Genomic DNA, 14,918 nt, shown 5'->3' with positions numbered 1-14,918 from the left:
CATCTGTAATTGAACAGTATATCTGTGAATAAAAATGTTCTGTTTTGAAGGTTGCATGACACTACAACAAGTAAATGTGTATAAAAATGTTACAAACAATTGAAATAAATGAGAGAGAAAAGTTAATATTTTGTAAAATCGAAAATGTATTTCCAATAATACTAACTTCCACTCGCACTTACAGCCATTACTCGACTACCAGGGTTTCTTCCTTTGCCCATCTAAGCATTGGTCTGATTTTTTCTCACTTGCTCCAGTCTTTTATACCTAACTTAACTGCCTTTGTCAATATCTGTCTCGTGATATTCTTCACCTACGTCACTGAGCCCTCTATCCTGGTACTGTATATAAGCACCTGATTCAGATAATGTTATCACTTTTTTGAGACTGACTCAATCCCCAGTCTCTAATACCAGCTCTTAGTGGGGAGGAAGGGTGGGAGAGTGTGAAAGGAGGTAAGTATTATTGGAAATACATTTTTGATTTAAGAAAATGTTAACTTTCAAAACATACTTATCTCCACTCACAGCAAGAATCCCACATTGATAAGGTGGAGAGGCCAGTGAGGGCATTATCCATAGAGAATGTGTCTGCATAGAACATCAGTGTACCAAGATAAGAGTGGCACCCTAGTGGGGAAACCACACTACATCCAGAACAGGTATGCTCTTCACCCAGAACTTAATTAATTTATTGTGGGTGGAACTTTACATGATTTATCCTCACTAGCAGCCAGGCCCCAACCAGAAAGCCAAGATTTCACTGCTCATGGTTGGAATTAGAGATTAGATTTCAGAGATGGGATAGGATAGACCTGATTTGCATCTGTGCCGAAAATAATATTCCAGGAATTCATACTATAAACTGACTTGCCAATCAAAAAATATTTTTAATCTCTTTTTTTTAAATGAAAATCAACTAGATAACATGGACAATTAAGTGGGGTATAAAAGACTGGAGCAGGTAAGAAGAAATCAGACCAATGCTTAGATGGGCAACCCTGGCAGTTGTGTAATAACTGTAGTGTGAGATGTATGTATGTATGTTTTGGAACATTGCTTGTTTTGTGTGTGTTATTATTTTGTGCTCTTAAGTGAATATTTGAATTTTAAAAAACATTTGATGTACTATTACTATCATTACAAAAACAAGTAGGCTTAAGTTTCATCAGCGAGCCAAAATAAAAAAAACAAGATGCCAAAGGTAAGCAATAAATTGTAAAACTTACAGAACTTATTAGATTAGATTCAGTTATATAATAAAAATGATAAAAAATTTCTCTACAAGGTATGCTCATGAGTAGATCATGTGTTACGTTATTCAATACAGTAAATTGAGCTACAAATTCTCCATGTGATATACAGCTTGTACTGCAAAATTGTTAGTTAGACATGGTTCAAATGGCAATAAAACAATAAAATTGTATACAGGCAAATGTAAGCTTTTCGTTATAAGCCTTAAACCATTTAGGACATATAAGTGTAATTTTCTGTTACAATCTGCAATCATTCTAATAAGAAAAAAAGTAATTTAGATTTATCTATATAGGGGTAGTGTCACACTCCTATTGCTGCATGATCATTTACATGTAGATATGCAGAAAGAAGCGGGAGTTACATGGCTAGTGGCTAGCAAAAAATGTGCACTGATAGAGGGCAGTACTAATAGAGAAAGCTTTTTGTGAGAGGTGGTAATAAATCATATCGGAACTTATATTTACCTCTTTAATTCTAATTAATAACCAAACACTCTTTTGTTAAAATATTTACCACAATGTACTAAAATCTGTTTACAATAGTCTATTACAAAAGACAAAAAAAAGAAAGCACCATTAATGACACTACTGTTTCAAAATTTATTTATAAAATTTTAGTAATTTTCAATAATTGGACAAAATTTCTGAATTCCCTTCTTCCCTTAACATTAACACTACAAACACAGAAATGTATAAAATTACACTTCTATTTTCTACTGTAATGGATCTAAAGCCTTGGATTGGATTTTCAAAATTTCTATTATGTATCCTTAAGAAAAATAGTACATTTCTAAAAGTTTTAAATAACAGCTCATTATCACCACCTATTTTAAGTGGAATTTAACATTTAATAAAAAAATGAAAACTTACTGTTTTAGGTCAATAACTTTAACAACTTTTCCAAATGTCCCCTCCCCCAAAGTAGAGAGGATTTTATCTGGAAAATAACACCATCAAGACTAAAGCACAATAGATGGCATAGGTAGTATCATTTGGTTTATAGTCTTACCAGTAAAACATATATATATATATACGGAATTTAAAAGTAACGTTTTAAGCACAAGAAACTGGGTTCTTTAAAAACACGCAAAATTTCAAATCTCAAATATTTTATTACATGGTCACTAAAATAAAGAAGCATAGATAATTTTGAATATAGAGAGATATAAGGATGCTAATTTTTTTATATACCCCGTAACAGTAAAATAAGACATTAACATGGGCTAAAAATGTCTCAAGCTTTATGACTCAATAAGTTTTCTTTGTATTTCGAATCTCCAAATAACCTTTCAATTGATGAATGAAGTCTAAAAACAAGATGAAATTTTAAAGAAGTCTGTTAAAAACACGACTAATATTTCCACAGATTATATAATTTTGTTTCAAATTAGATGTTCTAGGGACATTAATTTTGGAGTATCACAGTTACCAGGAATTCATCAGGGCAAAAAACACACAAAAAAAATATAGATAAAATACCACTTATCCTCCCTCTGAGAGAATCTTATACAAATAATGTTACTTTATCTCAACAGAAAGAGGACAAGATGGTCAGTAAAAAAGTAGAATGAATTAAAACTTAAGTGGAGATGTTACGAAATGACGAGTACATCGATCTTGTAGAATGTCTCCATGGTGATAAACCAGATGGCCGTCCTTGTCGTCCTCAGCGCTGGGTGGCCTGGAATTGTGCTCCTGGGGAGACTAGCCAATTAAAACCCGCCAAACAGCACGTGATCCACATCAGCCAGCCAACCCGCCAATCCAAATCCACCACACCCAAATTGATCCACCACATCGGTGATGAGTCAGTCAGCCCACACATGTCGGTACATTTCATTGAAGAGGAAGAAGCACGAGTCATACCCAGTGCGGGAATTTTCATTGTTGGCACCCACATGGCAAATAATATAAACAAGGGAGGCATGGTCGTGTGAACAAGACAGGCAAGGAGATAGCCAGCAATGTTACCGCATCATCAAGTCAATACAAACTTAATCTAGATCTCCACAGAAACAAACTTACCCCTTCTAGTTGTGACCTACTTTATCATGCAGTGATTCTTAATGCTGGCATATGAAACTACTAACACTTGACTATATTAACATCACTACAAACAGGGACAGAGTGAAACAAGAAGTGTTAATAACACTTATCTTCATGAACAAAGAGGTTTCACAAGAAAAGAATAAATGCTTAGTTATTAAATTACCTACTAGCCTTAGTAACTACTGTGACAACTAAAGGTGGTAAAAACTCTTGGATATCTCAGGAATCTTAACACTCAATGTACAAATAAATCAGTTATTATAATTATACTCAGATTCCTGTAAAAACTATAATACTTTGTTCCAAGACTAAAAAAAAAATCAACTGATTTGCAAGCTATGTTGATCAAAATTTGCTTGTGTAATTTATAAACAAATATTTTCACCTACAGAATTGTTTTATTCAAAAGTTAATACCTCTCTATATAGTTCTAAAAGTATACTCACTAACATCACCTCTAACAACTTTAAGGTTTTCTCTTGTGTAGAAGAGAATATATAAACATATATTCATAAATACAATGAGTTATGCTAATTTTGGGTCCAGGTGCTAAGCTGCATGATTGACTTCCATAAAATTTCCAGACATCATAATGTTTGAAGTTTTTCACATAAATATAAAAATGTTAATTATTTTTAACAATTACTAAAGTGAAAAATAAACTGGGTTGGCAAAGATTAATGAAAATTCTCACAAAGTTTCTAAATGTCTTTTCAATAGTATCTGAGTTGGGGAGGGAGCTAGAGCAAAACATAAACTTAAGTTAAATTTCTAGAAGAAAAAGAAAGATTCTTCCAACTCAGACTTGCACCATGCTGTCTGGAAAACAAGAAAATGAATAATTCTACCCTCACTTAAGAGACAACGTTCAGAGACAGGAAATGATGTTATGATGCATTTCAATGAGTATTTTCTATACTTTTCAAGTTAATTTGTACAAAATTATGTCAGTAAGGAAAATGTTAAAACTCATCATAATTACCCAGGTGGAAACTGATCATTATAATAAGTAAAGAATTAATGAATTACTCAAATCATATTTTTTGACAAAGTATACAAGATAAAGCCAGAGCATTAGAATCACTGAATGACTTTTCTAATATCAAACTACAGGTTAAATGTTAGTTGCTTTTAACAATATGTATAACCAGTATCCTAGCAGATATGTTTTTAGAAATAAATAAAACTAGTTATTTATTAGATGACCAAAACTCTGGAGCAACTAACATTTACCACACAATACAAACCAGCTGAATCAAAGACCATCTTGATAAGAAAATTAAATTTCAACTAATACTTAGAAAAAGTTATTCATATATCAAACTTGCAAAGTAAAAATTATGAAAGAAAGACAAAATTTTTAGATGTTCAAATATTAAAATATTTGAAATATGTTTAAAAATTATCTGAATTACCACAGACAGCTGAATTACAATAAATTACAAGCTCCAATTTTCAGCTAACTGAGGTTAATACTCACGCGTGAACTGAGACTACGAGTGCGCCGACGGTAACGCCGACTCCTATCACGGTCAGCACGTTTCCGACGATGTCGCTGTCGACTACCCGAGCTGTGACTATGATAACTGGAGCCATGACTATCTGAAAAGCTGGATGAGCAACTGTTCCGACGATAACGGCTTCGATTGTGGCCTTTTCGACTAGCATGGTGAACCTGTCTGTTTGAACTATACTCACGATAGCTGCTGTCACTTTCTGGTGCTCTGCAGTAGTGATCACTGTAAATAAAAACTAATAAACTTAGGGTTTGAACAATCTTACATGATAACACATACCCTTTAAATCTCTGATAAACACAAAATTTTTGTTTAGATAAGATTATTACAAGCCTAAATTGAACACAACAAAGTTACAAAATAAATCTTATGATGTCACAACAGTTCCCAATTATGCATCCTATTGAGTAATTAAGTAATTTTTCTGTGCAAGATATAAAGAAGACCCTAGTGGTAATTACTGATGGCATTCTCTGTGTGTGACTTGTATGTTACTAGGAATCTTGTAACCAACAAAGTCATGGACCCATAAGCAACTTGGTACATAAAAAAGTTTAGAAGTGGGTTTCAAAAGTTGTTGAGTAATTCTAGAGTTAACAGTAAATTTTCTGTACTTAGCAAAAAAAAAGAAATACAAGCCAAAGTTCCAAAAATTATGTTCCAGGAAAACCTCTTGAAGTGATCTTTCATGTTACTGCTAACTTAACTCAACCTTGTTGCTGTAATTGGAATGTGTTTGCTTGAGAATGATTTATCTCCATCATATTGGTTACTCCAAACTATTTGTTAGTTTCATAACTGAAAACTCCATATAAACCAATTAAATAATTTGAACTGATGTGAATGATACAATATAATTTATAAAGTCAACATGACTTATGACATTGTCATCAAAAAACTTACTGCAGCTACAAATTATAGTAAAAAGTAATAAACAGATCTATAAGTAGATAATGTTTCATGGCAGGATACCTACCATCATCAGACTACAATTACAATGCACAATGAAATTCAAATATGTTAATGTAAAACTTACAATAAGGCTAACAAAGCTGTGTTAAGTCATTAATGTTTCCTACTGATTTGAGTCTCACTGAAGACATAAGCATTAGAAATTAGAACAATGCAATACTTTGTTACTAATATAAAAAACAAATATGGGAAGTTAAAATTTACTGAAAATGTACAAAAATATATTTAAAGCTGAAATTAATAATTATTTTGTTAGGTCTTAGAGGTTAACTTTTTCTTACAAACTCTGAAAACATTGTATTCTTATGTGAAATAAGCAACAAAATAAGTGTATATTTGACAGATGCAACTCTCCCAAACTTATTAGGCTTTGTGCATTTTGATGAAGTGTTTCACTTGTGTTAAATCTGTGTTTATTTTCATTTATAGTTATCTAGATTTCTTTAAATTCAACTTATTTTTGAAGCTGTTAAACAGCACCTTTGTGTTCAACTCTTTTGTGTTTAGTAAAATCGTGTTATTTTTATCCAGATGTTTATCACATATATATTTTAACACATGGTTTACAAAAAAATGTGTTTCTTTTTTACAAATGTCATAACAACCACTGAAAAAAAAAAAGTTAAATCAAACTCTAATGAGTCATCACTGGTTCAAAAGAGTTATAGACAGTTTTCTTTGGCAAAAATGTAATAATAGCTGCTAAATACATGACACCATCTAAATGCTGCCTGAATGCAAGTTACTGCAGACAGATCTGACAATCACTATGAAAAAACAAAGAACGATACATGCACTACTTTATCATTAACTATATCAAACTTTGAATTACTTTCATACTATTCAGATCTGTCACATTAACTGACTAAATTCATGTAACTTACTCATTAACTGGTACAAACTTTTAATACAATAACTTCATACTGTCACAGTGTGTCACCTATACACTCATCAACTGACACAAACTTTTAATAACATAACTTTATACTGTCACAGTGTGTCACCTATACACTCACTAACTGACACAAACTTTTAATAACATAATTTCATACTGTCACAGTGCGTCACCTATACACTCACTAACTGACACAAACTTTTAATAACATAACTTCATACTGTCACAGTGTGTCACCTATACACTCACTAACTGACACAAACTTTTAATAACATAACTTCATACTGTCACAGTGTGTCACCTATACACTCACTAACTGACACAAACTTTTAATAACATAACTTCATACTGTCACAGTGTGTCACCTAGACATTCACTAACTGGTACAAACTTTTAACAACTTTATATCTCAGTATGTCGCCTAGATACTATTAATAAAATATATCAAAAACATAATAAATGTCTTGCTCAGAAACTACTAATATCACTTAGCAAGAATTTTGAGTAAATAGCACTCACAAAAAGTTGAAATTTACAAACATGCTGTCAACACTTTCTTGATTGTTCATCAACTGGCGAAAAATCTTCAATGTAACTGTTATAAAGTTTTACAATAACCCACCTGACCCTAATTTTGTAAATGATCTACAATTATAACCTAGTCAAAGTTTTGTTTAGTTCACATTAATATATTCACATGAAGTTCACAAACACAAGCTAAACTTGAGTCCCTGTTTATATCGAACTCGTTATTCAGGCTGTTAGCCTACTTTTCACTAAGATTACATGAAATATGTTCAGATGAAGTGATACTATCATGCCAAAGATTCATCTAACATTCACTATCCATCACACTTGTATGTTCTGAACTATTGTGGAAATAAATCTACACTATTTCAACTGTTTCCAATTAAATAATACTTAACAGATTTTCTCTCTTCAAACACTGGGGCATTCATTAAATCAAAAATTTATTAAAAGCTTACTTAATTTAAAATTTTGAACAACAAAAATAAAATTTATCACAGTTTCTGATACAGACTATAAGCAAAACACTTTTAAAACACACGAGTATCAATATTTATAATGTGGTTAAATGAAAACAAATACAAAAATTATAATATAGCTTTGAAGATGCATAAGGAGAAAAAAACTTAAAAATCAAGACACCTTACCTTCTAGATTGTCTAGAATGGTAGTGATGACGACCATGGCTTTCTGATGACAGCCTTCGATGTTTATGACGATAACTACTTGAACTGGTCTGGGAATCAAAGCTAACTGATCGAGAACGACGGCGTCTTCGTGAACGAGGCATCTGAAAAAAAAAACATTTTAAAACAATAAGACACTTATTTGAAACAATAATAAAATGTAAATATTTCAAACTACAAACACTGAAATGAAAAAAGTACAAATTATGTACATGCTACTGTCACACTATTTACTCTTGTGGGTGGTGACAAGTGAGATTTGGAAGTACTTAGGGTAAAGAGTGCCCAGCACTCATACATTACTAAAAATTATCAAATGTGACTGTCTGCATACAAATAGTCCACAAACAAGGTTTGATTCCGCAAAACTCCTGATCCATCAAGTATGACTTCATGTCTTTGGTGCTGACCACAAGAATTACATGGCACTTATACATTCCTGGGCAGAACCTTGCAAGAGCTAGAACTGCTGCTTACAGCTATCACTCCATCAACATTAACAACACTTAATCACCAGCAAGAACTTCAACTAACATTTGACAATAATTACAACTGCTACTCCATCAACAACACTGACTCAACCAATAACAAGAGCTACAACTAACTTACTAATAATTACAACAACTACTTCATCAACATTAACAACACTTACTCAACAATCAGCAAGAGCAATAACAACTAATAATTAATAATAATTACAACTAACCCTCCATCAACACTTACTCAACTATCATTTACATCACTACTACCACTAACTCTCCTCCAACACACTCAACCATTGGTACTAATTACAATTATCACTCACTCACCTACCACCACTAATAACTCTCCTCCAACACACTCAACCATCAGTACTAATTACAACTATTAGTCACTCACCCACCACCACTAATAACTCTCCCCCAACACACTCAACTTGTCAGATATAAGACTGTTTAGTGTACATAGTATTATTAATTCCTTTATTCTGTGTTTGTAATTTACTGATGTCGAGCCACAGACACCTATTATAGAAGAATCCTTAGCCCAACACAGCCATAAGTTTACATTACTATATATACAACAAAAAAGTAGTTTCTGACACTACCATTAGTACAAATTACAACTATTATCCATCCCACCACCACTAATAACTCTCCATTAATGTTTATAATATTCAACTATCGGTAAGAACTATAACTAACAATGCCATTAGTAAGGACACGAACTTACGTTGGCATAAGTATCAGTAATGGCTAGAGATCTATAGCATTTAAATCTCATGTCAAGACCCCTAACTATTACATACACACACATACTGATTTCAATTTGTTGTTTCTTAAGTATTTCATATTTCTTTAAAACCTGAACTAGGTAGTCAAAGACAAAAGTTGCAAGAGTAATATATATATACTATCAAACACTGAAGTATGTGTGGCCCTTAGTGAAGCCAAGTCTCACCACTGTTCCTTACAGCCATGAATAACATACAGAATAATAACTGATAAATAGACAAAACTCCAACCGATATACTTACATTGCAGGTTAACACTCTAAGATCAATAAAACCTAGCTAAATAGCATTACTTCCATTTATTTAATCATTTATGCCATCATTTTTCAACCACCGATTCAATGCGACACCTTGCTAGTCTGTGAAAGTTCACAAAAACAAACAAAATCTAACAGAATATTTATATGTAAATTTTAATTTTTTGTTGTACTTGCAACAGTTTAGGAAAGCAGTGTCATTCCCTGGTATCAAAAAGATTGATAAAAATGTTACTTAAATGAACATTTTAATTTGTTACCTACAATAAATATGTTTTTTTTTATTGTAATAATGTAAAATGTTTATGCAATTTACTATGTTTTGCATGTTCATTACAATTCCCACATCTTGTTTATATAAAAAAAACTTTTCATACTCATTTTCAGGCTAACAAATGAACATAAGATTGTCTTCTTTGAATTTTTTATTTTTTCGGTTACAAACATTACAAGTGATGGGGGTTTGTATTGTTAGTTTGAATTCTTTCAAACATTTTATTGGATTAAGGGCTTCACTTAATTGAGTTTTCATGATTCAGTTACATAACACTTAAGGGCTAAATAGCCTTAAGACTTTTTTCTTTCTCTTTTGTTCTTGCACAGAACTAGTAAATTATTTCCTATGCCACAGTTATTACACTCTGTCCCACTGAAAAATCTGTAATAAATGTTTAATAATTAGTATTAGGCCTATACACTTAAAAAATCAACTGAATGATCCATTAGTTAATTTCAAATGATTAGTTTAATTATAAGATATTATGGGCATTTATACAAGTTTTCTAACACCCCAAATGTTGCAAAATACCACACAAATCAAAACACCTCATCTTCTACTATGCCATTGCTCAAAAAGTTTAATTTTACATACACTGTTAGAGTAACCTTACTACTCTCAAGACAAAAATTATTTAATTTACCCACATGTAAATCCATACAGCCCTATTTCTCCACTGTAATATATATTCAGTGTTTCTTGAAGCATCGAACAGATTTTGTATAATACACCAGAAGCTTAGATACTAGCCAAAAATTCTGGCTATTATTTCATGTTTTCACTTGCTTAGGAATTGAACTTTATATTGCTACATTAGTTAAAGAGGTTTAAGTCAACTGATGTCAAAACAGTTTGCTTTAAAGTTTTGTTAGAGGTTTACAGATGCAAAGCCTAAAAAAAAGTAAATATGCGAATCTGGTGCAAAAAACAAAATACTTTACTGTTTGCAACTCAACAACACTCAGATATTCACATTTCCAAATAAAAATAAGCCTTTACAAACACATACAACTGTTTAGCAGAGCATCAATTTACTCTAAAATATCATGATCAACGACTTAAAAAACATTTCATACCTAGGAGAATCCATCATGAAGAAACTACTTATACTGATTAAATAAATACATGTAAAACCACAACTATATTGAGAAATTATGGTTCTCTTCCTCAAAGGATGAAAACATGACAGGAATGTGAATGTCAACGAAGTTTGGAATAATGATGGAAGTTACCAATAGGAAAATATTTAAAGAAATTATGTTACAGAGAAATCAGAGAATTAATCTTAAAATATATTTTACTTTCAAAATAATAAATTTTAAGTATAATAAGTTCATAACTTTATAATTTTAATTTTTTTAAAGTTTTAGTTTTTTGATAAATATAAACTCAGCATTTTGGATATGCCCTTCAAAATACATTTGTATTTTTACCTGTATTTATTTAAATCGTGTAACAAAAAATAGTTTCTTAATAATCCTGTTGAATCACTTACAATGATATTCTACATGAATAAAAGTTTCTTTTTCTGGACACTCATTAAGTCTAGGCTCAATATTGGAGATAAATACTACAATTTGTTGCCAAGAAGTAGAAAACAAAACTTTTTTATTTTGTGGAAAAATCTTAACTAAATTTACAACACTATCACAATTTACAAAACATACAATCTACCTCAGATATTCAGAGGAATAAAAGTCACATTAATTAAAACACAAGATACCACACAATTCAAGTGCAAAGGAAAAACGAAAGTTTATTAATACTTTTTCACTCTTGGAGTTTCAATGTAATTTCAAATAATTTGTCGACTCCCCTGATTGAAAGGGGAGGGTCTTTAATTAGCATTAATTTTAGTATGTTTCACTCTTATATTATTGTCAATTAAGAGCCTCTATATATTTTGTGACGAAAGTTAATGAGATCACAGAAAGCGGTTTTATCCATGAAACACCTAAATCAATGTCCCACAGTGCTTCTTTTTGTTGCAGTCTTCATTTTGTGTTGCTTTATTCAATCAGAGGAAATTATCTAAGATGGTTACAGATTATCATAATCTTTCTTATGAAAGGAGATTACAGAAATTACATCTCACTACACTTCAAACCCATCATTCAAGGAGTGATTTAATTTAGGTCTTTCAAATTTTGAGGCCTTGAAGGATTAAATGCTGCAGATTTCTTTATATTTAATAATTCTATAGTTAGAGGAGGCCACCAGTATAAAATAAGTAGAGCTCCAGATTGGATTTAAGAAAGTTCTTTTTCTCTCAAATAGCAGTGGATGTACGAATAGGTTAAAGAAGTTTCTGTGAGCAGTGTAAGTGCATTTAAATGCTACCTTCAAAGACACAGAGAGGGAGCTTATATGAGCCAACACACAGCTGGCTCCCTGCTCCATCACCCTCCACAACAAATAAAAAGAGTGGAGGACACAATATAAGGTAAACAGTGTTGCCTTGTACTCTTATTTGATATATATAATTAGAAATATGCAAGTACTAATTTTCAGTTTTATTTTGTTTGTTGTTGGGGTTAAATTGATAATTCTGTGTTTCAGTATCACATGCCTCAGTCACAGAATTCTGTATGTCGGAATAGACTTTTTAAAAGTTCCTAAAGTTGAGTGGTGGTTCCAAACTGAGTTAACTTTGTAATACTAAGTACTTGAACATACGAGTATGAAACTCTCAATTTTAGCATACAAATGTGGAGTAATGCTGTTGCTGTTGTAGAGCAAAACATATTTGGCTATTTGCAGTGTCCACCACAGAGAAATGAACCCCCAGATTCTGGTGCTGCAAGTCCTTAACTTACCACTGTTACACCAGGTAATGAAGTAATGCATCAACACTATACTAGCTTAGTAATTAACCTTAGCTATTTAATATAAAATAAATGCTGATTTAAATTTTGTATTAAAATTATTAACATAACAACAGTAAGCTACCTAGTAGTAGTACTAGCCCTAACTCTTAATCTAAACTCGTGCAAGACTATAAATCTTATTATTTATTTCTTATTGAAAACAAGAGATTCCCTACTGTTTTGTCAGACTGACGACAATAACTGAATATTAAGTAATAACATAGTAACAGTAATAAACAATTTCTGAGTTCTATACATATAATTAATGTTAAGAACGTTCAACTTCAAAGTTTCAAATCGATTAAGTCGATGGCACAAAATATACATAAACACTTACATTTATATGTAAATTGGTAAAGTTGTTTTATACAAAATATTCTCCTTAAAAGTGACTATTACTTAACGATAAAAAAGCAAAAACTGCTAATCAGATGGCGTATCTTTAGCTAAACTTTCTACTTCGAAAATGGAAACTAGGTTACATTCGTACTAGCAAGCACGAAAAAAAACGATTATACAATTTTGGGTTATTGACAAAATGGCGGAAGACGCCTTGTGGATAACAAAGCATTTTAATCGTGTGAATATTGTAAAAATTCACTAGCAAAATTCTGAATTTATATGCCGAATAATAAACAAATGTGCACTATCCACAAATATGTTACATTACATTACATCTGTAAATCAAAAAAGGGAACGTTACCTTATATACTGTGCTACTGTCTTTAATATATATATATATATTATATACCACTCATGACTAAATATGAATTTATCTTTGCGCGTTTTGAAATTACATTTATATATATATACTAGATGAGTTACCCGGCGTTGCACGGTGAAAAGTTAGATTTGAAATGTATAGATTAGTATTTTTTCAGCAAACTATTCAGTAAATAGACAAAACCTGTGATGCGATAAATAAAAAAGCATTTAAAAAAACAAATCTTTGTTTGAAATTAGATCGTGTTTGAGCTTGTCTTGTTCTTTGAGCCTGAAGTCGTACATCATGTTGCTCCTCTGTTTCTTGCTCTCTGTAAGTTATTTGTTTTAATTTTTGTGCTTGAAGTCTAGTTTGACGTTGTTCAGAAGTTTCTTGTTGTCTATATCCACCTTGCCTTGATGATTCTGATTGAACTCTGGCTTTGTGCTGTTCAACAGTTTCTTGGTGTCTTTGAGTAGCCTGCCTTTCAGCTTGAACTCGAAGTCTAACTTTACGTTGTTCCAAAGTATCTTCCTATATTTGAGCAGCCTGTCTTGCAGCTTGTGCTTGAAGTCTTTGATTGCGTTCTTCTTCTGTTTCAGCTGCTCTTTGTGCTTGCATTCTTTTAGTGGCAGAAGACTTTCCATAGAAAGGGGGTTTCTTGGGTGGCATAATCACCTGTATCACTCAACAATAATTTGCAATTCACAAAGTTACTAAATCAGTTATGAAAGCACTTAGCACTATTTCAAGAAAACTGTTTGTGGAAATACTGAATTGACAGCAAGGTGATCTGAGTGTCTCCCGCCATAACGCTTTCTATGTGCAAAACGTGCTTGTGTTTGTATGTTTATTACAAATAAAATGGCGCAATAATCATTAATTGTAAATTTCGTCATTAAATATTACACCAAATACAAAATAAATAGCACCATTAAATTTCTTGTAAAAAAACTGGTTATTATGAAGTTATTTTAAAAATCGTAAGTTGAACCGTTTGGTTTCTTATAGCGTACAAAATAAACAAATAAACAAACTTCCTCTTTTATATATATAGATATCGTTACTATTGGCATGTTGCACATAGGTTTGTTTTCTGATCTTTTCCGCAAAGATACCCACAGGTTAGCTGACCATATGTCCCTCGGTGGTTCAGCGGTAAGTCTGAGGGCTTATAACACTAAAAATCGGGTTTCTATACTCGCAGTAAATAGAGCACAGATAGCCCATGTGTAACTAACAAGTAAAAAATATATCATCTGTAATTTCGAATTGATAGAATACAGCAAAAATGTAGTTAGTCAACAACCCACACAGCCCCAAAGTGTGGATTGGCTTTTCATATTGTTACGCCTCCGTTCGTTAGTTAATTTTCCGTAAATTCGTTCCGACGAAACTTTAGCGACACAAGTCCTTTCTTAAATAAAAATGTTTTATTCTTTTTGAATGCAACTTTGCAATACACTTAATTTCCACTGTCGCGCTATAACAAACGCTATAATTCACAACGAACATCTCACGTGCTCAACTCAACAATACTCTGTACCCAGTTCAATTACATTACATTGTTGCCGTCATATAATGGCTGGAGACGGCTTAAATGGGTAATGAAGAAAAACTTTAATATAAGTTTAACATG

At 31.9% G+C, this 14,918-nt stretch overlaps 1 protein-coding gene across 1 annotated transcript in view; it reads right to left on the bottom strand.

The window, feature by feature from the left end:
- Nucleotides 1–13,109, bottom strand: part of LOC106466935 (dual specificity protein kinase CLK2-like) — a 30,531-nt gene extending 17,422 nt beyond the window's left edge. The window contains exons 1-5 of the mRNA XM_022395036.1: nt 12,914–13,109; nt 7,864–8,006; nt 4,785–5,043; nt 2,866–2,959; nt 2,126–2,192 (exon numbers count right to left, since the gene is read on the bottom strand). Of these exons, the coding sequence (XP_022250744.1) occupies nt 2,126–2,192; nt 2,866–2,959; nt 4,785–5,043; nt 7,864–8,006 (563 nt within the window). The 5' untranslated portion in view covers nt 12,914–13,109. The remainder of the gene's footprint in view (nt 1–2,125; nt 2,193–2,865; nt 2,960–4,784; nt 5,044–7,863; nt 8,007–12,913) is intronic.
- Between the last annotated feature and the right edge of the window lie 1,809 nt (nt 13,110–14,918).

Source organism: Limulus polyphemus, unplaced genomic scaffold, assembly GCF_000517525.1.
Source record: "Limulus polyphemus unplaced genomic scaffold, Limulus_polyphemus-2.1.2 Scaffold2431, whole genome shotgun sequence".
NCBI classification, from domain to species: Eukaryota; Metazoa; Arthropoda; class Merostomata; order Xiphosura; family Limulidae; genus Limulus; species Limulus polyphemus.
This window is presented reverse-complemented; position numbering and strand designations above follow the sequence as displayed.